The 26,117-nt window shown below is 38.7% G+C and overlaps 1 protein-coding gene and 1 long non-coding RNA gene across 3 annotated transcripts in view; one reads left to right on the top strand and one right to left on the bottom strand.

The window, feature by feature from the left end:
• LOC110826558 (uncharacterized) overlaps window positions 1-24,758 on the top strand; it is a 56,565-nt gene extending 31,807 nt beyond the window's left edge. The window contains exons 1-4 of one of the 2 annotated variants that reach the window (XM_022057302.2): window positions 19,911-20,144; window positions 20,713-20,925; window positions 22,440-22,640; window positions 24,397-24,758. In XM_022057302.2, the coding sequence (XP_021912994.1) occupies window positions 19,997-20,144; window positions 20,713-20,925; window positions 22,440-22,640; window positions 24,397-24,563 (729 nt within the window). In that variant the 5' untranslated portion in view covers window positions 19,911-19,996 and the 3' untranslated portion in view covers window positions 24,564-24,758. Of the gene's footprint in view, window positions 1-19,910; window positions 20,145-20,712; window positions 20,926-22,439; window positions 22,641-24,396 lie in introns of those variants that run through there. The other variant, XM_087349753.1, reaches the window with a different exon arrangement.
• Window positions 17,681-19,834, bottom strand: LOC110826559 (uncharacterized). The gene is made up of 2 exons (XR_002542086.2): window positions 19,294-19,834; window positions 17,681-18,381 (listed from the first exon to the last, which is right to left on the bottom strand). It is a non-coding gene; the product is annotated as an uncharacterized LOC110826559 (long non-coding RNA).
• Window positions 24,759-26,117: the final 1,359 nt, after the last annotated feature.

Raw genomic sequence — 26,117 nt, 5'->3', positions numbered from 1 at the left:
AGTGTATTAAATATATGAGTAATGGACACGTTATGTAATCCGTTAGCATATTTCTTCTCCGAAACTATTGAACTAATATCCTTAAAATTTGGTATAGGCAATGTTCATAATTTCGTAAGAAATTTTTAATTTATTTCATATAGCATAGCTTACATTTAATAATGCATAAAGTTTTAACTGTGTTGTGAGATATCTTCCTTGTGATTAACTGTGTAACAAGAGAACTTGAAGCTTCGTAACTCAAACCGAAAACCTGTATCTCGCCTTAGTCCCTTTTCCCCCCCAAATATAAAGATATTTTAACGTATAAATGATGAACATTGCAGTGCAACCTACCACCCCGGGCGCAGCAGGTTCTACCTTGGTTTTCTTTCTACCCTCTACCATACAAATTACCAGCTAATTGATAATACAGTGGCTCAGGCACTGGTATTCTTGAAAAGAGCATGGCAGCGTGTTGTTACATATTCAACCCTCAAGCGACATCAAAACAGCACTGGGCTATTCACGTGCTGGTGAACCACCTGACCGGCACGTACACATTGTACAAAAAAAAAATTTCTTCAAATTTTGAAATGGTTACCACAGAAAACTAAATTTCAAAAATTTATAAATACTCTTTATTATGATAATTCAAACACTGTCTATTGACCTGCTATTAGAATAATTTCTGAAGAACGATGCATTCAAATGTTATGGACGGAAAAGGGAAGAGACAGCATGGAAGACCTAGAAGTAGATGGGTGTAAAATATTGAGATGGAGTTTAAATATGGATTAAACTGTCTCAGTGGTGGGCTCTTGTGACCTCTTTAACGAAACGTCGGATTACATGAAGGGCGGGTAATTCTTTGATCAGCTGACAGTAATATTTTTCATTGTGACCAACAAACTTTATCAATTTGTGTCAATAATACGATAAAAGTGTTTCCAACTCATAAGACCATCAGCGGTATTGTTTATAAAATATTAGCGTTAATACAATAAACATCTGTAAACAGCATTTCTTTAAGAATGTCTGTCCCAACGATATTAAGGTTATTGGTCGATCTCAAAAAATGTGTATTCTTATATTATGAACCACGCGGTATGAAGGGATACAAATTTATTAAAAAGAATCAAAATTACTGTACCGGCTGTACAAAGCAGCTGGTCATTGTATCTTAATTCACCTGTGAGCAGTTCATAACAACCCACAAATCTCTCTGGAGCAATTGACAATCACTCCTCGCCCATTCCGCAACTAACCGCTGCCCTAATCTAGGGAGAGAACTATTAAAAAATGACTAATAATCGTAGTTCCCGGAGGAATAATGTACCTCCACAGCGTAGTTATGAGGATACTGATTTATTATAACCCAGTATAAGCGCGTAATCAAATCGGTATTACTAAGCCGTTCATCGTCAGTTCCAAAGTAAAAAATAATAAATATCTTTTAAATTTATTCTCAAAAGTTTGACCCGAGACCGGAATATTGGATAAAAATGAACCCGGAACAGCATTAGTGAGGTTATGTTTCGCGTTTTTCATTGGTTATGGCGTGACCAACAGTCTGAGGAAGGAAACGGAGTTAAATGTTATTGAAAGCGAGACTTTATTTATAATATCATATTTTCTATCTTCACTAGTAGGGATTAATTTTGTTTAAAATTATATTTGCAGTTGCAAATTGCGACTGGTTTTCTGGAACGTGTGCATGTTCGCGCGTTGGTTAGTGTGACGTGGCGAGCCGCTGCGGTCTGATTCGAATTCAAATGGAATGTCCAATAGGAAACGGTTAGACCTCTATTTGCAGTTGACTAAAATTCTGTCGAGCAAGCAATCACATCGGTTCGGGAAATTGATAATGCATGGAGTCCATCATTCACACAGACAGGAAATTCTGATTTTCCAGTAGATGTACAGGTCTGTCTCAAACTTTGTAACATCAATAATCAATAATCCACAATGTCAAAGTCTCTTATGTGTCTTACTAGAATCTCGAGACAGTTATATATATATCATGTTAAATAAACCACTAACCTTTATTTCATGTTAATTTTACTGAAGATTTTGAAGAAAAACAGGCAAAGGTAATCGATTAATTCATGGATATTAAAACGAAATTGCTAATGACTAATGCAGATGGTACGACAAACAATTATATATTTCATAATTATCCCCTAATTATGCAGAAGTTAATTTATGTGTAAATACTGTTCCTGCTAAGAATATTATTAATTAAATATTTTTAGTCAAGCAGTGGATAAACGTAGTTCTTTTGCGTAACGCAGAGAGTTATCAGGAGCTACAAGTAGGAAGTGTCATTGTTTGTCGTAAAAGTTTATTTCCTGTATTATTTCAAAACAGTGAAAATTTAAAAAACAAATTAAAATTTTCATTAGCTTCCCTCAATTACAGGCGTATATTTCCCTGTTTATTTTTAATTTGTTAAAATCCACGAAGAATTTCAAACCCCACACAGACCTATACATTAGTACTCTGAAATATTTCTGACTAATAATAGATAAAAAAAATAGTACGCATTTCGAAAAGATAGTGAAATATTGAGATGATAATGTTGCGACATATTGTGATAAATATATATTTGTTTAAATCTTGTCAGTCTGATCACAATAAAATTCCTATTAATATTAAAATATTACTATAATTAACATTTAAATATTTAAAATATATTAAAGTGATGTTCTAATGTAAATCGAACATTTCGATAGAGAACATCATTTTAATATATTTTAAATATTTAAATGTTAAATTATTATTTTTTTATTTATTTAGTGTTCAGTCTGACGAAAGGTCCATATGAACAGGATCCTTCGATCCTTTTCCCGGACTGGGACCTGTTCATATACGTTCTTGGCAGATGATCCAGAAGTGGTTTGCCATTGCCTTCTTCTGTGTGTGAATGGAGTAATTGTTGGGATGCCACGGAGGAAAACTCCGTGATGCCTAGACCACGGCCTTGCCCAACACAAGTTATAAATTCGGGCACCTCCGGGAATCGAACCCGAGACCCCAGGATTACAAGGTCAGCGTTCTAACCGCTAGACCACCTCATCTTATTATTATTTAGTGTTCTGTCTGACGACAGGTCCATATGAACAGGATCCTTCCATCCTTTTCTCGGACTGGGACCTGTTCATATACGTTCTTGGCAGATGATCCAGAAGTGGTTTGCCATTGCCTTCTTCTGTGTGTGAATGGAGTAATTGTTGGGATGCCACGGAGGAAAACTCCGTGATGCCTAGACCACGGCCTTGCCCAACACAAGTTATAAATTCGGGCACCTCCGGGAATCGAACCCGAGGCCCCAGGATTACAAGGTCAGCGTTCTAACCGCTAGACCACCTCATCTTATTATTATTTAGTGTTCTGTCTGACGACAGGTCCATATGAACAGGATCCTTCCATCCTTTTCTCGGACTGGGACCTGTTCATATACGTTCTTGGCAGATGATCCAGAAGTGGTTTGCCATTGCCTTCTTCTGTGTGTGAATGGAGTAATTGTTGGGATGCCACGGAGGAAAACTCCGTGTTGCCTAGACCACGGCCTTGCCCAACACAAGTTATAAATTCGGGCACCGCCGGGAATCGAACCCGAGACCCCAGGATTACAAGGCCAGCGTTTGTTGTGCCCCACATTCAGGGTCTGAAAAGTCTGAAGACCTCACAACAAGAGGGGGACGAACTTGGCGTGTGAGGATCGGACCTGCCGACTGACGCAGTCGGTGATGCAGTGATTAATAGATCATCCACACGAAGATCCACTAATTCAAGATCATATCAAGGCCCGAAAGATGCATTACCTCACAGATTTTTCACTTTGCATTGCAACGAAAAGAACAAATGTGTAGTTCTGCGTTAGTGTATTTCGTGATTGGATGGGCTCCAATCTCTCCTAGCGGATCAGTGGATAATTCATGAGGCCGACTGTTTTAATTGCTTTTATGAGTGCGTATAATTTCAGCAAAGATATGGAACGTTCGTATTATCCAAACTCCTCAACAAATTGACTTTTACGTTTAGTTATTCCAGAGACAAATATAACTCAATGCTGCCACTGACTGCGCAGAATCCAAACCTTTTTCTACCCGTGCTCACGAAAACCTTGACAGATATTAGTTCTGTATTGTATAAACTGGCGTATTCGTTATTATTTGTTGTTAATCACTGTCACTTCACGCATGTATGTCATTTGTGTCTCACTTGTTAAACTGTTTTGTCTTGTCTAAAGAAGTTTATTATTGGGTAAATATTTTTTCAAAGAATATATTCCGGTTAAAATGCAGCTATTTTCAGCTGTATAAATAACTCTTAAAATTGAAGTTTTCAATATTCATCGCCCTGATGACGGAGGCAGTATGACCTCCGAAACGTTGGTTAACATCGACCAGACTACACAGCGCAACAACCCAGAAGACGGAAATCTTCATACTCATCGCCCTGATGATGGAGGCAGTATGACCTCCGAAACGTTGTTAAACATCTACCAGAATACACAGCGCAACAACCCAGAAGACAGAAATTTTCATACTCACTGCTGTGAAAACCTCAAATCTAACAAACTCGTAAAATTACTATGGAAATATTTGTAATTTAACATTTAATGAAATAAGCTGCAACTTTTAAAATAATTTTGTTTTGATTTAATCTAAATAAATCTTGTTCCAGATTTCTATGACGTTTTGTGTTCTCTCTGCCTTATATAAGTTTCTGTACTCTGTGAGGTAAAGTCCAAGCTATTTCTGTGAGTTCATTGAGTTACCACGTAGCCTCGAGTACCACATCGACCAAGCTTTTTAACTGAACCAACTCACCTCGTCACCTTACATCGATTAGTAATGTTTGTCACAGTGATCAGGTATTCTGTTACCAGTTTTTCAGCCTGATATTGAATTTATTTATTGTATTAACAGTGGCGAATCCATTGAATTTTTATAACCCACTAATTTCCACGATCTCTTGCGTTCTGCCTGAGCGTCCAATCTTGGACGTGGTGACCACAGTCGACTATCGGTATGTGTGTGTTCTGCATGACCGACCGAGTTCTTAGTAATAATGACAAGATGTTCTAGAACTGATGCCATGTTTAGGCAGCTTTTAGAAATAGGTTTTTTTTTCTATTAGATAAATTTACGATGGTGCCCAAGGAAATTAAGGAAAAACGTATACAGATATGAAAGAAATCATTCCCAGCAAAATTTCAACAGACTTTTTCCACTAACATGGTATTGAAATGTATTCCATGTTCACTAATATAGTTCAGTATCGTGCCACATTAGTTGTCAGTTTGGGCGCTTCAGTCGATTTGTGTGACCAACTGCCATTCTCTTCAACGTAGATTCAGTTCCTGCAGGACATATGGCATATGGAGTTTTGAAATACAGAGGATGGGGGTGGGGGTTGGACAGAGGAGGCCCGTATCGCAAATGCCAAGCCAATAAATTGTTTGTGTTTTAGCCAAAAGCCGTATTGCTTCCCCGACATCAGCTTGGATACAACATTTTCCTTTCTGATGGAAATCGATGAACCCTATCTGGAATTTGCAGCCACCCTTATAAATTTGCATTATTGTCATGGGATACCGCCCACCATCCACTGGCTTCTCCCCTAACCCCACACTCCTCATTAAACGTATTTTTCATTTTCAATAAGCTTTCCTCAATTACTAGTCATCCATCTTGTTCCCCCGTCCTTTTCCAATGACTCCCCCCACCCAGACCCTAATATCTACCCCCCCTCGAACTCTCTTTCCACCCCTTATATCCTATCGCAAGCACACCATACATCAAAGTGCCACATCCCAGTGAATTATTTGAAAATAGAATTAACCAATGCATCCAGCACCTTTCTGATTCCCACTAACTCCAATGAAGATTCACGAATTAATTAATTCATTACTTACTTAAAAATCAAAAACGTATATTAATCTCATAAGCATCTCTTCATATTTTGTGGTTTCACAAACTTCGACAGTTGAATGACGAACGTCAACAAGTGTGTATTTATTTATATTTATACTAATATTAAATAGACAGACGGTAATCAACCCTTTTATTGGCCAACGAAAATATTACCACTCCTACGTCATGGATCAGATTTGTCATAAGTGACGGAGGCCGTCTCGCCCCCAGATAGACGCCAGTGGCGCTGGTGGGTAGAGAAATGCGTGGAGACAGAGCGCACTACATCAGACGCAATATTACTCCGAGCTTGAGCTACGTCACAGTAACAGGTAACGAGAAATGGAGAGCAAAATGGCAAAGAGTCAGAAAAGTTTTGTTTGTTTTTAATTCCGACCATATCTGGAATTTGATATATTGACTTTTCACTTCATCGTATTTTGAACTCCAAAATATTTATAAGAACCCGCACGTGTTATTTATATAGCCTAAACCTAATAATTTCACATCCTAAAGGACAAGGAATAATTGGATTGTCTCTCCGTCCGTTGCGTGCTGTCACTTCGTTGTCTTGCCCTCCCACGTGTATCTGTAACAGTCAACGAGCTCGGAGTTATTTTGCGGTCACTGTAACAGCGTACTAAATCACAAAATGAAGACAGCTAAGAATATCAATTCCGGCAAATCTAAACATTATCGTGATGTGTAAACCGACATAACATTAATCAAGGATATAATTAATTGTAATAGTGAATATAATAAACATGTCTTTCATTTTAGAGATCGCAATGAGTTTTTTTTTTTTTTTTACAAATTCCGTTACAGCGTTTTGTTACGATAATTATAGGAAGTGATTCTAAACTCGAATTATGACTGTTTTCCTTTAAGATTAAGGATTAGAAGTCCGCATTCATTACACGACTTCTCGGTGAAACAGTTCTTACTTTAAATTCTCCTCTTGTGTGGGGAATTTTTAAAAATATGAAGAGATTCCGTGAAAAATCAAATACACATCGAAACGACTTTATTCTTCAGAAACCTGTTGAGTATTACATCGTTGAGTATCATAAAAGTTGAGGGTGTAAAATCAGGAAAATACCAGGAGTCCTTTCAAAGAGGCGGGGTTTGAGAATGGAAATGTGAGACCGAGATCTGCGCCCTGCAACCCCCTTGGCCACGCATGAGGGGGTGCAGAGAATGGAAATCAGAATAACGGGGGTGGAAGAAGAGGTTTTTGAATGACGTTTCATAAACAGAACTCGGATATGGAGTGTTGTAGCAGCTTTTTATAATAACCCTCGTCTATTATTACATTACCAGTGGTTCAATATCATAAAATTGGTTTGGTTTTTAACAAAATTTTTGCCTGAAGCAACCACTCACATAAAGAGTTTCTAGATGAGAAAAAAAAATATCTTTACACGTCTCAAAATTACGATCACTTCCGTGATTGAACTTCTCTCCAGATCGCCAGAGAGTTCTTAGGTCCCCCCGTTCTCACATTGGCCGTGTCCAATTGACTTCGGTTACTCGTATGGTTCTCTTTTCTGACACCACCCTATCTGCACTAATGTCGCTGTTACATTTCTTCTCTTCTCTTAACATAGCAGGCCGGGATTTACAGCTGAAATCATTCAAATCTCATTTAATAATTCAGTCCTTACCGCAAAGAAAACACTACACTTCACCGTTATGAACATCAGGTTGTTAACGCTGTTTAATGAAATAATCCCCCGTTAAGAGTAAGAATCATACGTAATCCATAAATACATCCCGTAAACAAAATGTATATTTGAAAATTATTACGTCATGTGGTACGTATAGTTACCACTGAACTATTAAGAGTCAGTTTTTTGTATAGATTGTAAGTGCACGCTCTGTACAGTCTCATTTCATCGTTCAAACTTAAAAAAAAAAGCTTTCGAGTCAACACGGCCCTACAACTCAGAAGACATATTTCGCCGCCCTGAAAACATGAAATCTGACATGTTCATAGTTTTTATCAAAATAAATTAATAACCGCGAAAGATAACAGGATTTTACAATCTTGGTTTTTTTTCTGAAAATGAAGGGAACTTCTACAGGGTGAGTGGGAAGTAAGTAGGCATTTCTCAATGTCTACTTAATTTACAACACCCTGTACAATACAATACATTGTATCGTATCTCACTTTGTGACTACAGGGGAGCTCTGTTCATCGAAATAGAAATTCCATCTTCTTGTTTTGTGTATAGAAGGAAAAATGTCGGTGTTTTGCGAAATAATTCTGCCGTGTGGCTGATTGTGAGGATACGAACTTGATTTAACACGTAAGCTGCCATGTTTATTCCTGTAGAGACAGCAGGAGACATGCTTGTTGGTAGAAACCCACAGAGAGGAACATAACATTTGAATATGTGTGGTTCCTCGCTGTACATATTGCACGCCTTTTTTCTGATTTCTCACTTTCTTTACGAGTCCACATCCAATTTAATGGAAAATTCGATCAAGAAAGACAACGGAGATTCCAATTTCCTTCAGAACTAAATCCACGAACGGAATGTGAGCTCAGGATTTTCCATCCTTTTCTTTCGTTCTTATCTTGAAATTCGATGATTCTAACTTTTATACCGCAAAGTTCGAGATGGGGAAAAGAAACTTTTGTCACTCATCTTCGATTTGCTAAGGACAATCTTCAGTTCCCACTGCACCCGAATGGTTAGAATTCTTCTTTGGCTTAAGGAGGTCTCCTGCTCAAATACGAGCCCGGAAATGGGCTGTTCTGACTGACGTTTTTCGTGTTTTTTCCGCAGACCTCCAAGAAAATTCATATATGTATTTAGGCTAGTACCGTTTTATTTCATATACGAGGTGCGATCGGAAAGTTTACAGACTGCGCGTATAAAAACTCGTACACTTATCTCAGGTATTAAATTCATCCATCACCCTCGAAGTAGTTCCCCTGGGAGTGAACACAACGATCCCAGCGCCACTGCCAAGCCTGGAAGCATCCCTGGAAATCTTTCTTTGTCAGCCTGTCAAGCACCATCTGCGATTCTGCCTGAATCTCTTCTATCGTCTCAAATCTCCTTCCCTTTAGCTGAATTTTCATCTTTGGGAAGAGGAAGAAGTCACACGGAGCTTAGAAAGGAAGTTGGGGTCGGTTCTTGCAAGATCTTTGAGCTCCTGACACACGAGAAGTCAAGTCGATTCTGCTTCTGGTCCCCAGACAGGATGCGTCGCATGTGGAGTTCTTCCTTTAGAATCAGCTGACAGGTCCCATAGCCTATCCCAACAATGTCGCACAAGTCGTTGATGGTACGACGTCGATCTTCGTAACATTTTCGGGCGTTGTGCTCGAAGATGGTCGTCCAGAACGCTCGTCATCATCGACAGAGGTTCGGCCATTTTTAAAACGTGAATGCCACACAAAAGTTTGTGCACGACCCATTGCGGACTCCCCAAATGCTTGCTTTAGCATTTCATAGGTTTCCGTAGCCGTTTTGGCGAGTCTTTGGCAAAATTTGATGCACACGCCATTCCGAAATCGCAGGAGGGTCGGTGTAATGCACTACCAAAACGCCCGTAACTAAGAAACAAATGCTAATTCGATGATGCCGGCTGGCACACTGATTCACTATGAATGTAGGCCGCACCCCCTAGCGGCAGAAGCTCGTACTACATCCGGTTCGCCCTCTATTGACACAGTCTTAAAACTTTCCGATCGCACCTCGTACCTATCATTGAATGATGTAAAAATGACTGTAAGAGAAGAAACATTGTGTGCGGTGGATTTTGCAAAGAAATTTTATATACATTGATTTTTGCGATATGTTATCTGACCCGGAGAAATTTTTCAATATTTTTTTTTTTTTTTTTACAAATTTCGTTTTAAATAGGGTTTGGAGTCTACACCAACCTTTAGATACTTCTTCCATCTTAGCTCCAGTCTCTTTCTTCTCATTTATCCTCAATCTACTTTATTCCCTTAAACGTAACACCAAATTTTACACATATTCAAAGCGACAAGTAACGCTGTAAGAAAGTAATTAGAATACTCTGGCTTTTTAAACAAGACGTGAAGACACACTGTCGTGAACTGAGTATCAGAAAATATCCCCTCAAATTAACCTGCTCTCAATTGCTTAATGGTTGCAGTTTGGATACGTGTAATGTATTGTGACTTTAAACATGTGTGCATTCGACATCTCATCACAAAACTGAGGTTGCTATTACATTTAATTAGTTGTGATACAATAAAAATTGATACGTTCTGCTGTCAATGGCTTAAAATATTGAAATATAAACTCCAGTGTATTGATAAATATCCCATCAAAATACGAGCACATGAAAATGTAATCTATGTTTACGTTAACATTTTAATCTTTTGAATTTATTCAGGACCAAGTTCTCATTTCATATTTCAGATCCCGTTGTTAGGAAATGCTCTATGCGTGGAAAAATCATATCACTTTTTGCATTGTGGAAATCACAATGCGTTATGGCGTATTCGGTGGGCTGAAAAATGACTGTAGGAAGTGGTTTATGGACCGTGATGGTGTGGGGGAGGGGGGGGATGGCTTTGTCAAAGTTATGCAAAGCCTCGAATTTTTCGTGGCAAAATGATACAAAGTTAATTTACTAACCCATACTGTAACTGGTTGAACAGAATTTGGTAAAGACCTTTCTAATTACATTACTTAGTTTCTAAGGCCTCATTTCAGGACCGTAATTAAAGACCTGGGTCACGAAGATGATTTTCTTCTCGGATATTGCGCTTTTTATGTCTACTCCGAAACGTCCGCCTGTTTCTACGCGGCTCAACATGCCAAAAGTCATCTTCACACTCGCCGCCTTCAAAATCTGAAAACTTACGAAGTGGATTAACCCCCCCCCCCCCCCCCAAGAATTATAACTGACTGTACTTACGTCAGTGCAGAAGCATTTTGAAAGCGTATAGCAGCTTATGAGTGCATTTCCACGCCTTCTTTATGTCAGTGACAGATGGAGGCTTCGCCCTGATGGGAAATGAGACCCTGGTGTAGAATCCATCACGGCCGGTGATAGGTGAGTGTCATCTCTCGAAGTAATGTTCGCAAAATAGCTCGGAGTAAAGCCTATTCTAGTGTTCTAGGTCTGAACTAGGGCCTCTGCGATGAGAAGCGTCTAATTTGATCATAACTGACGTTTCTGCAAGCTTAATAACCTCTCACAGTAAAGAAATTATAATTCTTCCTTGAACACCCGCCGTCTCGATATGTCTCATTCCTTTGAATTTGTTATAAAATACGAATTATCGGAAAGTCCATATTCAACTTTTATATTCCCAGTTCACGCGATGTTTTTACAGTACTAATGTAAGATTTTTGTAAAAAAAAAAATTGTATAAATATAATTTATGTTCATGTATTTTACTGTAATGGTTAATTTATTTCTATTTAGTTAAACTTGGTTGGTTGGTTGATATAGTAGTAATTTTGTCATCTATGCTTAAGGCGATGAACACTTTCTACCGATACGTAAATCCGAATTTTCTCAAAATCTTAAGTTACCACCAACAACGTTACAAGACCTCACAACCCAAAATACCACAATCGATACGTATGCTACTGTAAGGACGACAAATCCCCCAAAAAGATAAGAGTTATTTGGTATTTTCTCTGCCAAAAATAATTTCCCGTGATGTATTTGGACAAATTATTTTATAAACAAATTTAAATTTAAATAAATGTTATGTTTCTAGCTGTATCTAATCTTTGTGAACACTGTATTTCAGCGACTCGTTAGATATTTAAAATCTAACGATTTACAGAATTTAATATTACCAATCCGATCATAAGACCGCGGGGTCTCAGATGCAAGTTTTGATAACATGAACGCCAAGACCCTGGGTTCAAGCCCCATCCTAAGTATAGATATTTTGCTGTGATTATCCGTGTTACACTGCGCTGTCGAAGCATTTTAAGGAAAGTATTCATCATAATTTATTCCAAGATTTTCAAATTTTTTTACTAAAATATTTGTAAGGTTATTTGGTGGCTGTGCCAACGGTGCAGTCATTGCGCTATGCGCGATCACTGCTTCGGCTGCTGATTTTTCAACTTCTAATGGCACAGCCGTCAGGTATCCTCATTTTATAGGAGAAACGTAGATTGTTGGTTCAGACTCTTATAACTTTCTTTGCATTAAAATTTTTGGGTTTTTTTAAAATAAAATGTGATATTTTGCCTGATTCGAACTGAGTAGACGAGGAAAATTTATCCTTCATGTTCACTGCGCATTTCTCAGACTGAATCCCGACGTTCTACTACAGCATGTAGTGTTACTCACATCCAGGGGTGAACAAATTTTCACTCACTTTCCCGAATATTCCAAAATTATGTTCGCTAGATATTTCCTCCGTCCGTTGTGAACACTTTCCTGCAAACAGCTGATTTCAGCTGACCTGCACAGTGGAGATATGAGCCCAGCTGATGTTCGGTCTTCTTGGTTGTAACGTCTTGTTGACTAATAGGTATATACCAACGTTTCGAAGGAATATTTTGAATCCATCTTCAGGGATGGTATCTACATACACATCCACACGGCGTTTCGACCCAGAAGATCGTACATGAAAATCTTCCCTGTCTTCTGAACCTCTTACCTCTTATTCCTTTGTCCTGTTATTATCGTTCTTAGATACACTTGCTATAAGGAACTCGCATCGCGACATCTGTCCCTCTGGCGGGGACGCCAGCAATTTCATACCTGACATGACGCTGACAAGAATAATCTGTCGCACGACAACGAGACGTTTCAACCCAGATATCATCCCCGTAGACCCGCCTCCCCTCGTTTCTTGCTGATTTCACTTCAAGTAATAACCCCCCCCCTTCCACTCCTGTCAAGTTCTATACAAAACAACACACTAACGTTGTGCGCCATGATTATGAATTTGGTTAATTGTTACTGCTGGCAGGATGGTTAATCATGATGGCTGTGTTCTTTAGTGTTGAGCCGTGTATTCTGGTAGGCGTTTGCCGACGTTTCAGAGCTGATTACTGTTTCCATCATGAAGGTGGTAATGGCCCTGTTGACGGGGACAGCAAGTACCTCTAAAACGTCGCAACGTCCTAGAAGTGGTTTGCCAGTGCCTTCTTCTGTGTGTGAATGGAGAAACCGGGGAAGCCCCCGGAGGAAAACTCCGTGTTGCCTAGACCACGGCCTTGCCCAACACAAGTTATAAATTCGGGCACCGCCGGGAATCGAACCCGAGACCCCAGGATTACAATATTTAACCTCTCGACGTGTTTCTACGTGTATATATGTGATGAAAGACGTCATTGAGACATAACACGCAATTTTTTTTAAAAAAATGTCATTTTTGAGCATTGAATATTAAAGTATTTCGGGCGATTTTTAAAATATTCCGTCCACACCAGTGATTGATGTAATAAATTAGTTTTGCCTTTAACACAAAACCGTTTCTGACCAGCGGTTTGAAACTTTTCGCCTCGCCCTGTAGTGTCGCCACTGTCGTCTCTTTCCAGTTATGTTGCTGAATATTTAATAGGCTGGTTTCTGCTTCGCGTTTAATGCATGAAGACTTTCTTGGAAAGGAAAAATATAGGAAAACGTCTGAAAGGAAACAACAAATGTATCCAAGATGAAGAAATTTTGCTGGAGAGGGGAAACAAGTCACAACGCGAACTCCTGAATATTTATGAAAAGAAAATTTTATTTTAGACAGTTTGCATGTTATTGATTTCACGTGGTTCCAGAATGCGTGTCTCGCCAGATGAGACAAATTACGGGGATAATACGAAGGCTGCTTGTTATTTGTTCCTTCCAAAACTCACAGACATTACCTAACCCTTTTCCTCTCCCTTTGAGCCCTTCCTGTGTCCGCATCGTTTGTTTCAACTCCTACTCCAACCAACCCTTCCCAATTTCCACCCTTCCAAATTTACGCATTTCTTACAGGGTGTGTGTAAATTTGCTTCGTACATACGCTTAACTTTGATAATAAGGACTTTGGAATGGAGTTTGTGGTAGACAGAAAAGACATCTTACAGTTCTCTACAACTATTCCTCAGGGTCCTTGAAGGAGCCCCTTTTCAAAGCCCAGCACCCACGAAACATCTACGTGCGATGTAAGATATATGATAGTAGCAGTTATTTATTTTTTATTTGCAGTGTTCTGTCTGACGACAGGTCCATATGAACAGGATCCTTCCATCCTTTTCTCGGACTGGGACCTGTTCATATACGTTCTTGGCAGATGATCCAGAAGTGGTTTGCCATTGCCTTCTTCTGTGTGTGAATGGAGTAATTGTTGGGATGCCACGGAGGAAAACTCCGTGTTGCCTAGACCACGGCCTTGCCCAACACAAGTTATAAATTCGGGCACCGCCGGGAATCGAACCCGAGACCCCCAGGATTACAAGGCCAGCGTTCTAACCGCTAGACCACCGTGGCGGTATAGTAGCAGTATTAAAATGAATTAAATAAAAATTTTAATAAACTTTCATCTTTGAGGGGTGGGAGAGGGGAATCTCTCGACGCCGACGTCCATTTCATGTGCATCCTGCCTTAACCCTGGCTCTAAACGTTTCATTTGTCACTGGATTGTCTGACAGAGGACTCCGAAGCCTCAGACGTTTGATTAAATTCGGGTAATCCTCGCTAACATTCAGTTCAGAAATTTCGTCTTTTCGTCTGATGTCTAAGAACGTAGAGATTAAAATATACAAAAACTGTGATTTTTCCTGTAGTTTTGTATGAGTGTGAAACTTGGTCTCTTACACTAAGAGAGGAACGTAGACTGAGGGTGTTGGAGAACAGGGTTTTGAGAACGTATATTGAGGTGTATAAAGTATTTAAATTAAGACTAAACGGTTTACACAGTAAATCAGTAAGCTGTGTTAATTCATTAACATATTTTGACGGTAACAGAAAGTGTGGAAAATCACGTGTCTTTAGCTACCTTAAAAAGGATTTGTAAATAATCGAATTAATTAAATTAGATTTCTTTTACTTAACCGATAAGCATTCTGAGTTCAAACTCATTTAATTAAACATTAATGGTTCAAAATCTGTGTAGGCTTTATAGGGTTATAAGTATCCTGTCAGTTATGTTCTTTGTCTAGCTCAAGGTCTTTTGGAACACAAAATAGAATTTATAAGGTACAAATTCAAAGTTTTAAAGCATAGACGTTGTTGTCGTAATTTTCACATCGAAGGCAGAAGTGAGGAGAGTTAAAACATTGTTTAAGATTAAGACAAATAAACTGTTCTCTTTTCATAATACAGACAATCGATTCCCGGCGGTGCCCGAATTTATTATAACTTGTGTTGGGCAAGGCCGTGGTCTAGGCAACACGGAGTTTTCCTCCGTGGCATCCCAACAATTACTCCATTCACACACAGAAGAAGGCAATGGCAAACCACTTCTGGATCATCTGCCAAGAACGTATATGAACAGGTCCCAGTCCGAGAAAAGGATGGAAGGATCCTGTTCATATGGACCTGTCGTCAGACAGAACACTAAATAAATAAATAAATATATAATACAGATAAAGAGAGACGACAATGAGTTCTAATTCCTGACTTCCTGTTTTCAATTGTCGAGAGTAGGAAAATACAATCAGCAAGTATAAGTACGGAAACTGAATTTGAGGCCTTGGCTACTTTTGTTAATGTTTTCTTGGAAAAGCAAGAATGAGGGAAAACAGTTTCCCTTCTGAGAAGAGTGGAAACAACACAGGAAGTCATCTTTCTGCCTCGCTGTTCACGATAAAGTAATACCAACAGTTAAACTGGCGTCGAGAGGAACGTAAAAGTCTTACATTTCTTTAAAATGTAAAAAAAAAAACACTACACGGATAAAAATTCAGAGGGAAGTTTTTACAGAGTGAAAGATTTTCTTTTGTTGTATTTATTCGCACCAATGATTCTTAATTAAATTACCTTCAGTAACTTGTAAATATTTCAGTAAGGAATCAGATTCGAATATTTCCTTCCGTCTTTATTATTACCTGCTATATCAAATACAAGAAGAAACTGTTTCCTCGCTTTGTATTCATTTCAGTTACGCAAGAAAATCTAGCCAGACTGAGAATTAATGTAGGTTATGTAATGGCGTGTCAGTTACAACGATTATTACCGTCGATAATGTTGGCAACAATTGGCGATGAGTTTTGTTTCGTGTTCGAAAGGCGCTGTATTTTATGTCATCACGAAATTAAAATACAATATGGCTGCCTTCTGGCTTGTTGTGACATCTAGTGTAGTAGAAGATTACCTATGTTCCTTCGTCCATCACCAGGACCGCTTTAAACCTAGAGAAAGAGATTGAAGCCAGATTCTAGCCAACGCATGAACACAAAATCGACAGCCTAACTCCAGACCCCCCACCACAGCCTAGTTTGCATTTCTTGCTACCAGGATCGCCACCGTCGTAACTTTCAATTTCTTCCGCATGGCAGGAACGGCGCACTCGTACAGACAAGCGTGGTGGACATTGCATAAAGAGTACAGTAATACCCCGCTTGATGGTGCCTTGATTAGTGCTGTTTCGTTATAGAACTCATTGGCAAATCTCATGAGCAGCTGTCAGTTAAACATCATTGTTAACATTCATTTACGTAGTCAATTAATAATTCAGTGCTCTTCGTGAAAAGCATGGCATACTGTTCTGCTGTCCAAGTATACAAAGGTACTGGCTTACAGGAGTTACCAATTTAGGTCACATAAATGTTAGGAAACTTATGGTAAATTCCTTCCTGAAGACTGTGGTCGTGGCAACATCGAAGTGTCTGAAGCAAGAATACATTCTCGTGCCACATGAGGCAGGCTGGGTACCAGCCTTGAAACCTTATAAAGTGCATGGGAGTGACCAACAGAAAACATCCACACAGAAACTTCGAGATTCTGCATCTAAAAATCGTACATGTGCTCGTGGATCGTAATGCGAAGGGGCTTTGTAGGTTATACATGACAAAAACAGAGATGGTGGAGTATTGTGGGTATCTCAAATGAGATAATGCTTGGAGAGATGGGCTCTCAACTTATCTTGCAGGTAATGCACTGCGATATATTGCTACAGCAAAAGTTTCCTCTGTTTAATTACTGATGAAACATTACCTCATTTCTACCTCACCTAATGCATCCATATCCAAAGACACAACTCAGTAACAAGAAAATTATTTACAATCGCAGAATTAGTAGGGGCCGAAGAATAGAAAAATGTGCTTTCAGAAAGATGTCAAAAAAGCTCCAGTTACTTATGTCACCGATACTTTGTTTAGCATCAAGAACATTATTCATAGTGTGTGTGTTCCGCATAACTTTAGAAGGAAAAGGAAAGGAAGCCCGATGTGTGCCTTGGACTCCTCAATGACCCTCCGCCATCTGTTTCTGTCTTGTGCCACCACCTTCCAATTTCTGTATCCCAACACACTTGCGTCCTCCTCCACTCCATCAACCCATCTGAGCTTTGGGCGGCCCCTCTTTCTTTGTCCTCCAGGATTGCTGTCAGTGATTTTCTTTGGTGGGTCACTGTCTTCCATCCTAGCAACATGCCCTGCCCACCTTAGTCTAGCAGATCTAATAATCAAATGTAACTGACATGGCTGAACAAAGTAATTTTCCAGCAAGGCCCACTGAACTAGTTCTAAGAGATCATCTTCCTAATTACTTTATAAAACCTGAACCAGCGTTACCTTGGTATTGGAAGTAGAGTGTATACCTGTTTACCAAAGTACCCCTGAAAGATACAGTGCAGCTACTGGAAGACACTTCAAAAGGAAGCTGACATGTTCGGGCAAATTCCTATATTCTCTTTCAAAGATGTTTCCTTACACTTTCCTAATGTTTTATTTACATCTGAGGAAACTGATGAAATTTTGTCATTTATATCAAATATATCCTTTTCTGTACCTTTTTTTTTTAATGTTTCAAAATGAATGTTTAAGTGCCAAAACATCCATACTGTAGTATGATTACTTCCATAAAAATTAATAAAAATATCACATGCTTATATCTTTAATTTCTTTAGAAACTTTCTTCCGTGCACGATCTGTAACATCATTTCCTAATATTCTTACAGCTGGTAATTATAAATGCACTGATATTTTTTCTATCTCACACACACACACACATTTTATGTTGTTCATTGTATCACCTTTTGCCACTGCAACAATCAACTGAATACCATATCATTACTCGTGAGTCGCACTACTGCTACGTGGCAAAACAACTGAAGTTAGCGAAAAACCTGCTTCCCTTATCACATGAATGGTGAATGAACCATTTCTTCTGCCGTTTCGAGAGCCATCTCTGCTCTAATCCTCGGGGCGGCTGCAAAACGAAACCATTGAGCCACCTGACGTGGCTCGTTGCCCGAGAGTCTTTCATCAGATTAAACGTTGTAAAATCCAAACTAATCCGAATATAAACACGGGACTCAAATCACTGCCCTTTTAAAACTATTTCTTATGAACACCAGAGCATTTCTAATCTGTAAGCAGATGTAAAACACAAATTGCTGTTAAACATCCAGGAACATCTTGTGAAGACTAACAGTTTGCAGATAAACAACAATTTGACAACAGAGGACACAACGACCTCTGAAACACTTGTAAAAATCTACCACATTACACAGTGCTACATCCCAAAAGGCAACAATCTTCATACTCACCACTGTAAAAACCTCAAATCCTACTTGAAGAATTTAGTAAAATAATACCTTACACTATAAGAAAATATGGGGTGTCTGTAAATGTTGCATCAGTTCACTCAAAAACATTGCATTTTTGTTAAGTTATGCAGTTTATTACGTTGCACTTAAATACAAAGGCTTGATGAACTATGTTTGCACCAGGATATATGGCATTCAAGCAGTGTATAAAGGGGTACAAAAGAACATTAACAATAATCTGAAGCTAGTATTAAAATAATGCATGTTATAACTCCATGAAATGTAGAGATTATCTATCTTAAAAACAAATTATCTCAGCGTGGGACACGCAGTTCCAGGATTCTTATATTTTACCAAACATTTCACATTTGTTCCATACTCTATCCTAAGGATGTGAGGGAAAGTTGGCTCATTCACACTGAAAACTTTAACATGATTATTAATTTTATATTATATACACCATTATAATCTCACCCAATTACAGCTCAATAACTGCAGAATTTCCCTGTGATAACTGGACCAAACATACACCCTTCTAATGTAACAGTTAACATACTGAAATCATATAGACACATCATTATTTACTTTCCATATACTTTGCTACATATAATGGGTAATATTGCAAGACGAGTATTTGACTGTTTTATTATAAACAAGACAATCCAGTCCTCCAAATACAAGAATTGCAACACCTTTCCTTGTTAAGTTTAGAATAGAATTGATTTTATTTACATTCCATAGATCCTTCATAGGCCTAAGCCATGCATGTAGAACAGGTCACAGCACAAATATAATACTTGTTTCTAGTACAAATATAAATACATTGTTATAACATCTATTGGAAGATTTTTGGAACACAAAGTCGTACCGTTTGTGGTATTTTGTATGAAAACTGAACTGCTGCGCACTTTGCATTTCCTGTAACAAATACGACACCAACAGTCTCCAAACCCAACCTCTTTCATATCCCCTATTGAGCGTGGACCAACAAATGTTTTTGCAGGCAGTACAAAAAGTTATTAATTTATGCTGAATTAAAATACTAACTTTAAAATAAATAATAATTTCGTATGCTGCCTTTCCGTTGTGGTAATTTTAACCCCTTATGTACAAAGAATTCCTACTGCCATTTTTAAAAACAAAAAGAGTGCACTTTCACAAAGTACAGTAATGTATTCTGTTCAAATAATGAGAACGATTTTCTAGACAACTTATACAACAATAGTTTGAGTAGGATTTATCTCTGAAATAAGAACAGATAACAATAACACAAAGAAGTTACAACCCGTTTTTCATATTAATTTTATTTGGGAATTTTGAAATTGTAGTGGTGACACTGTACATGTTGGCAACCCGTTCATATGAAGGCGTAGGTTGGTAATGGATACGAGGTACCTAATTTCGAATTTCACGTAGGAATCAGATATTTAATAAAATGAATAAGTCGTGTCGTGCGAGTGTGTCAGTAATTTTTAAGTCGGAAGATAACATTCTACAAAAACGTGCCAAACAATGTGAAAGGATTTTGATAAACAGTGGAAATAACATGGAAGAAGTAAAAAGAATCCAACAGATGACAGTTGGTAAGTAGAGTAGAATGAACGCTAAGAATCTATACTTGAGGCGGAAACAGTTATATATTTACATTATCGCATTTTGTGACATCACATTGGTTATGGAACAGCCGGAAAGCTTTGCACTTATCGCACCATGGTCGTACCTTCTGACACAATCCTGAATATTTCATCTGCCTACCACAGCCTTAGGTTTTCATGAGTTTTTTACACCAGAATAGTAAATGAAATCTTTTCTCCACCACCTGACCCTCATGAGTAGCCACTCAATCCTCTAAATTTCACTACCCAACATTAATAACTAACCTACAAAATTCTTCTTTGTGTAATATTTTTCATTCTTTACCGATATCAACCTGTAGTATCAACATGTTGACTTGTTGTAAGAAAGGTCAGAGATTTGCCAAGATGTTATATTACATTTCCTTCTAAAATCAAAGTAGCCTCCTAAAACAGAATAGGTTAGACTCTGAAAGTACTGTGAACAGATATGTACTTAAAATTTTGTCACTTCAGTGTATTGGAAATTTACAATGTTTTCTGTGTCTCTTATAATGTTTCTTATTTTGACATAAAGGCAAGATAAACGAATTACAAGCAGCCAAGGAAAAGTTATCTAAAGAATGTGACAAAGTAGAAGTGGATATTCATACATTGAAATATAGGGAACTTGCAAACAAAGAAGAGACATGTGCCTTGGAATCAACAATCTTAGAGTTGAAAAAGAAGATTGCTGAAGAGTCAGAATGCGAACAACACCTGATTGTCAAGAAAATCCAAGCAGAAAGAGGTATGTGTGGACATGAAAAGTGAGGTTGTGTTATTACAGGAAAGAGGAGTGCATCTCGTTCAAGCACATTTGTAATACACAGGCTTCAAAAAACCATTATTTCTGTTAAGGCATGGCGTCCAATAAAATTGTGCTGACAGTGTTTGACCAAATTGTGTTCAACTGTTGTTTTGGACTTTGCCCAACATTTAGGTGTAACTAAAACCACAGTGTTTTAGAAATTGATTCTGTTTGTGTCTTCTGGGGAAAGAGGGTTAAAGCCTGTTCCATGTGTGATCCTTGCTTGACCAGAAGCCCAACAGATTAGCCATTTAACCTCTTGCATTCACGTGAAGAAATGAGTAGAACCATTTTTTAAAATGTAGTTTTGAACATTTATAGAATTGGTTTAAAAATTTTGGCACGTGTAGTTAATACAAATAAAACTGCACTGAAGATATGCACATTGTAAAAATATTATGTAACAAATAGGCATATTTACCAAGATATTGCCCCATTCAGTTTAATTTTAAATTGAATGTTGATTTCAGTCCAATTTTAATTTTAGTTTTAAGTACATAGTTGATGCATTACATCATCTAACTGGCCAGAAGATGGTACTTTAATGCTGATACATGTTGTCATTAGTTATCTGATTGTTTTAAGCAGTGTGGAGTCGGTATTAAAACCTCCGACTCTGACTTCATATAAGCTCAATATGTATTAATAATGGCAAACTTACTAAAATGGAAAATGGTGTCATAAGAGACTTCATCACCACCACGTTAATCATCAGCATACTTTTTAGACTTACATAACCTATATTTAAATATACATCTAATGGTTATTGCAGAAATCGGTTGGTTTGAAGACAGTTTGTATTCTTAAGGAACTGGAGCCAAAGTCACAAAGCATTTTTCCCACACCATGTGGCTCAGCGCGTCATTGAATCTCCATAAGCGTGAGGCCACTGGCAGCTCACATGGCAGCGAAAGTGTTAAAATAGTATTTTCTTAAGATTTTATATCGAGGTCAGAGTCGGTACATGTTTACCGACTCTGACTCCACCTTAAATTGCTCCTGACTCCACAGCCCTGGTTTTAAGATTTTAATCGAGCATGTTGCAGTTACTGATCGCAGTGTATTATGTGAAGCTAACAATTTACCTTCATGTAGGGTCAAAGTTAATGAGTCGAGCTATTCCTCCATTCCCTCATATGTTGATTAAGCAATAAAGGCAACTTTACTACTACCTTTCCTTTCTTATCTGTACTCAGTTCCACTTCTAATTATCCTCACAGTGTTTATTTCATGTTTCATAAACCTAGATAAAAGATACTGTAATTATTCTTAATATACCAAGTATTCCTTTGCATGCTATCATTGCGACTGGCACAGAAATGTACATTCGTAAGTCAAAATATACTAAAATATGTAACTTACTGAGTAAGCTGCCAGTGTCAAAGTGCATTGACATTTCCTCATCAAAGATATTTCATAAAACTAATGTTTGAATAACCAAATATGTTTTGCAGATAAAGAGAAGTCTCAAAAGGAACTGATAAAAACGCATGAGATATTTCTAAAGGCAATAGCATATTACAAGAAGAAACTGCATCTACGGCTCAGATTTGACGAGAATGGTCTAATCCTTGTCCACTTCTTGGACATCTCAACACCGGGGTGCCAGATGTGTTCTCTGAAGCTGAGCCACGATGACGGCAACAAATGGAACTGTGAGTATTCCTCCGAGCGGCTCACCCAAATTAAATGTGTGCGACTATGTCAGTCTCGTGTATCAGATATTTATTGCTGCTGTAGTTGCACAACGTCACTGCTTTTCCCTTTTGCTTATAAATTCCTGCATTTACAACTAATTTGAACATAGACTTAATTCCTACTTTTTATCACAGCAGGACATCGAGATAGGCCTGTGTACATCCTAACAGGAGAATGCAAAGGGGGGCTCGCACATTTTCTTTTCTGTTGCTGTACCTTCTGAGTGGTAGACATTTTGCATGTGTCAGCTATACAGCCTCTGCTATCATCTGTTTAGTCTTTGGATGCTGAACACCTACCGCGTCATCACAAAACCACCAAGTCATAATCGTGTCTGGTTTGGCCTCGTCTTTTAGCGTTCACCACAACAGTTCTTCCCCTCGTAGGTCTGTATTATTTATAACTTGTAAGGACCACTAGATTAATTATACTCCTGTCCCACCAGCAGAAATGTTTCCTACTTTCATGGTGCTGTTCCATGGTTTTATCCCAACTTCTAACTCGGGCGTCTGTTCAGAGAACTCGGAAATATAGGTTGAGCGGACTCTTCCCAGTGCCCGCATCAGCAAGTCTAGGTGTACAACCAAGACCATAAGTGATGTGTCACTGCTGATGGGAACTGAAATGTAATCTACCACAAGTCCCCTGAAGCTGTTCATTCCTCATATAATGTGGGGCTATGAGCAGTTAGTCCCATGGTAAGGGCTTGGAGTCGATTTGCCATGGTGTAGATCTTGCCAACCGCCACGGTGATCTAGCGGTTAGAACGCTGGCCTTGTAATCCTGGGGTCTCGGGTTCGATTCCCGGCGGTGCCCGAATTTATAACTTGTGTTGGGCAAGGCCGTGGTCTAGGCAACACGGAGTTTTACTCCGTGGCATCCCAACAATTACTCCATTCACACACAGAAGAAGTCAATGGCAAACCACTTCTGGATCATCTGCCAAGAATGTATATGAACAGGTCCCAGTCCGAGAAAAGGATGGAAGGATCCTGTTCGTAATATGTCGCCAACCTCCTGTAAAGGAGACGGCGTAATAAAGCAGAAGAGAAGGACTTGCCAGTGATGTATCAAAATGTAACTTTTCTGAGTATTTTCTGCAATGAGGTCATGGTGGAGATCCCCGCAATGGGACAGACAGGAATATTTTGGTGGAGTGCATTCTCTTTTATCCCACCAATCACAGATTCATGCTGGCAGTTCTGGAGTGGAGACATTTTTTTTAATAAATCACAGACCCCAATTCTTGACTCTTCACCCTCATCATTGCTGAGAAAACATCCCATAACTTGAGCTAATTTTACGCTCAAAAGAATCGGATAATAATAGAGTTAGAAATTCAAATTGTCCTAGAAACAGCACATTGGTTGAAATATATCTAGTTGAAAACAGGATTGACCTGGACACAGACTCAGGCTTGTGTGGTGAGAGGCGAGTGACTCCTGGGCTACCTAATATACAGCTTTTAATCCAATAAACAACTAAATGAAGAAAAATCCATCTGTTTAAATGGACTCTAAGATTATTTGTTGTTGCTGTTCCTTGCCGTAGATGTCTCTCTCTTTCTCGTACATAACCTCAACAACATTTGGGCCTTTGTCATATTCCTGGATTTATAATACTAGGACACGGACTAACGTCGATAGCCGAGTAAAATATTACAAGTGAAGAATTCTGCAAGTGTGTTACTACTGAAAGTCCGTGTTGTTGCAGTGCTTGGAATGGAACCTGTTTTACCTTTTGAGAAGCCCCTGGCAAACAAACTGGAGACAACACAGGATATACAGGGTTTCATATCACATGTCCGCAAGTTGTATATTCAAATCTCTGGCAGTAAGAAGCAGCATTCAACAGGCAAGAAAGTCTCCAAGAAGCCCTGAATACGAAGATCATGATCTCATGTCCTGCAAGAGACGAACTTTTAAAGCGGAAGAAGATGATTGGGTGATTTATCTCGTGTTATGAATATTTCTGTGTTCCCTGAAGGCTTTTATACCTTGTGAAAACAAAAGGTTGTCATTTGTTTTACAGCATGCAGTAAAATCTTCTATCTTAATTAAATTAGTTCAAATTTTTTCAAGTTTTGTTGCGAACTTCACTTGAGCACCATAATCATACCCAATTGGCAGAGAAGAGTGATTACAGGATTTAAATTTCCCCCTCTACTTACATTATGAGCAATGGTCAGTGGGCTAGTCGCTCACTACGCAGAAATGCACGCTTCAAAGACTAGGAAAACCTCCGAAAGGAGACGGCGATGACCCATTACTGCGTTAAGCTACTAATAGATATAAAAATTAGTTTGTAGACAAAATCACGTACGTAGTGACAAAGAGACTGAGTAAGGCAGAGAGCTGGTGAGGCTGTCAACGAGTTATGCAGAGACTTGCTGTGGTAGAGACGAATTCTAGCAGGAAGATGTTCTAGTGAGTTTCGGGTGAGGCGAATTTTGAAAATTTTTGAAAATTTTCGAAAAATCAAAAAATGCTGGAAAATGTCTAAAACGCGCACAAAACCAAAAAGTTTTAAAAAATTTCAAAAAAATATTTTATGATAAATTTTCAATTTTTTTTACTTTTGTGCGCCATTTGAAAGATTTGCAGCATTTTTCGATTTTTTGAAAAATTTGAAAATTTCCTTGAAAATATTCCCCACCCGATAAATGCTAGACACGTTTTCTGGCGTGGCCTGTCTCTGACATACCATCTCACTGACGCACAGGGACTCTGCTGTGCACAGCCTCTAGGCCATCCGGTCTCTCTTTGACCACGTTCCTTACGCGCCGTCGTTGCAAGGAACGCTTCCGGCGGAGATCGGTTCATGCATAGATGTCCGCCAGAGAGTGTGAGGCAGAGAACGCGTCAGACTGAGACGTAGTGACAAAGAGACTGAGTAAGGCAGAGAGCTGGTGAGGCTGTCAACGAGTCATGCAGAGACTTGCTGTGGTAGAGACGAATTCAAGCAGGAAGATGTTCTAGTGAGTTTCGGGTGAGGCGAATTTTGAAAAATCTTGAAAATTTTCGAAAAATCAAAAAATGCTAGAAAATGTCTAAAACCCGCACAAAACCAAATATTTTTGCAAAATTTTCAAAAATACAATTTTTGATAATTTTTCAATTTTTTTTAGTTTTCAACGCCATTTGAAAGATTTGCAGCATTTTTCGATTTCTTGAAAAATTTGAAAATTTCCTTTAAAGCTTTCCCCACCCGATACCTGCCAAGATACGTTCTCTGTATCACCAGACATATGCCAGGCCGTCTGTGCAAAGACCTGGTTCAGCAGAGACCGGGTGAGGCACAGCCCGAAACAAGCAGAGAAGTGTGAGACAGAGAGAGTGAGGCGAAGACGTGGTGAGTCACAGAAAACGGGAAGCAGAGATCGGGTGAGGCAGGGACCTAGTCAAGCATGTACAGGCTGATGCACACACCGCATC

This window comes from Zootermopsis nevadensis, unplaced genomic scaffold (assembly GCF_977971745.1).
Source record: "Zootermopsis nevadensis isolate Lab colony 2312 unplaced genomic scaffold, Znev_1.0 Znev_ptg000016l, whole genome shotgun sequence".
NCBI classification, from domain to species: domain Eukaryota; kingdom Metazoa; phylum Arthropoda; class Insecta; order Blattodea; family Termopsidae; genus Zootermopsis; species Zootermopsis nevadensis.
Note: the sequence above shows the minus strand (reverse complement) of the source record. Positions and strands in the feature narration are given on the sequence as shown.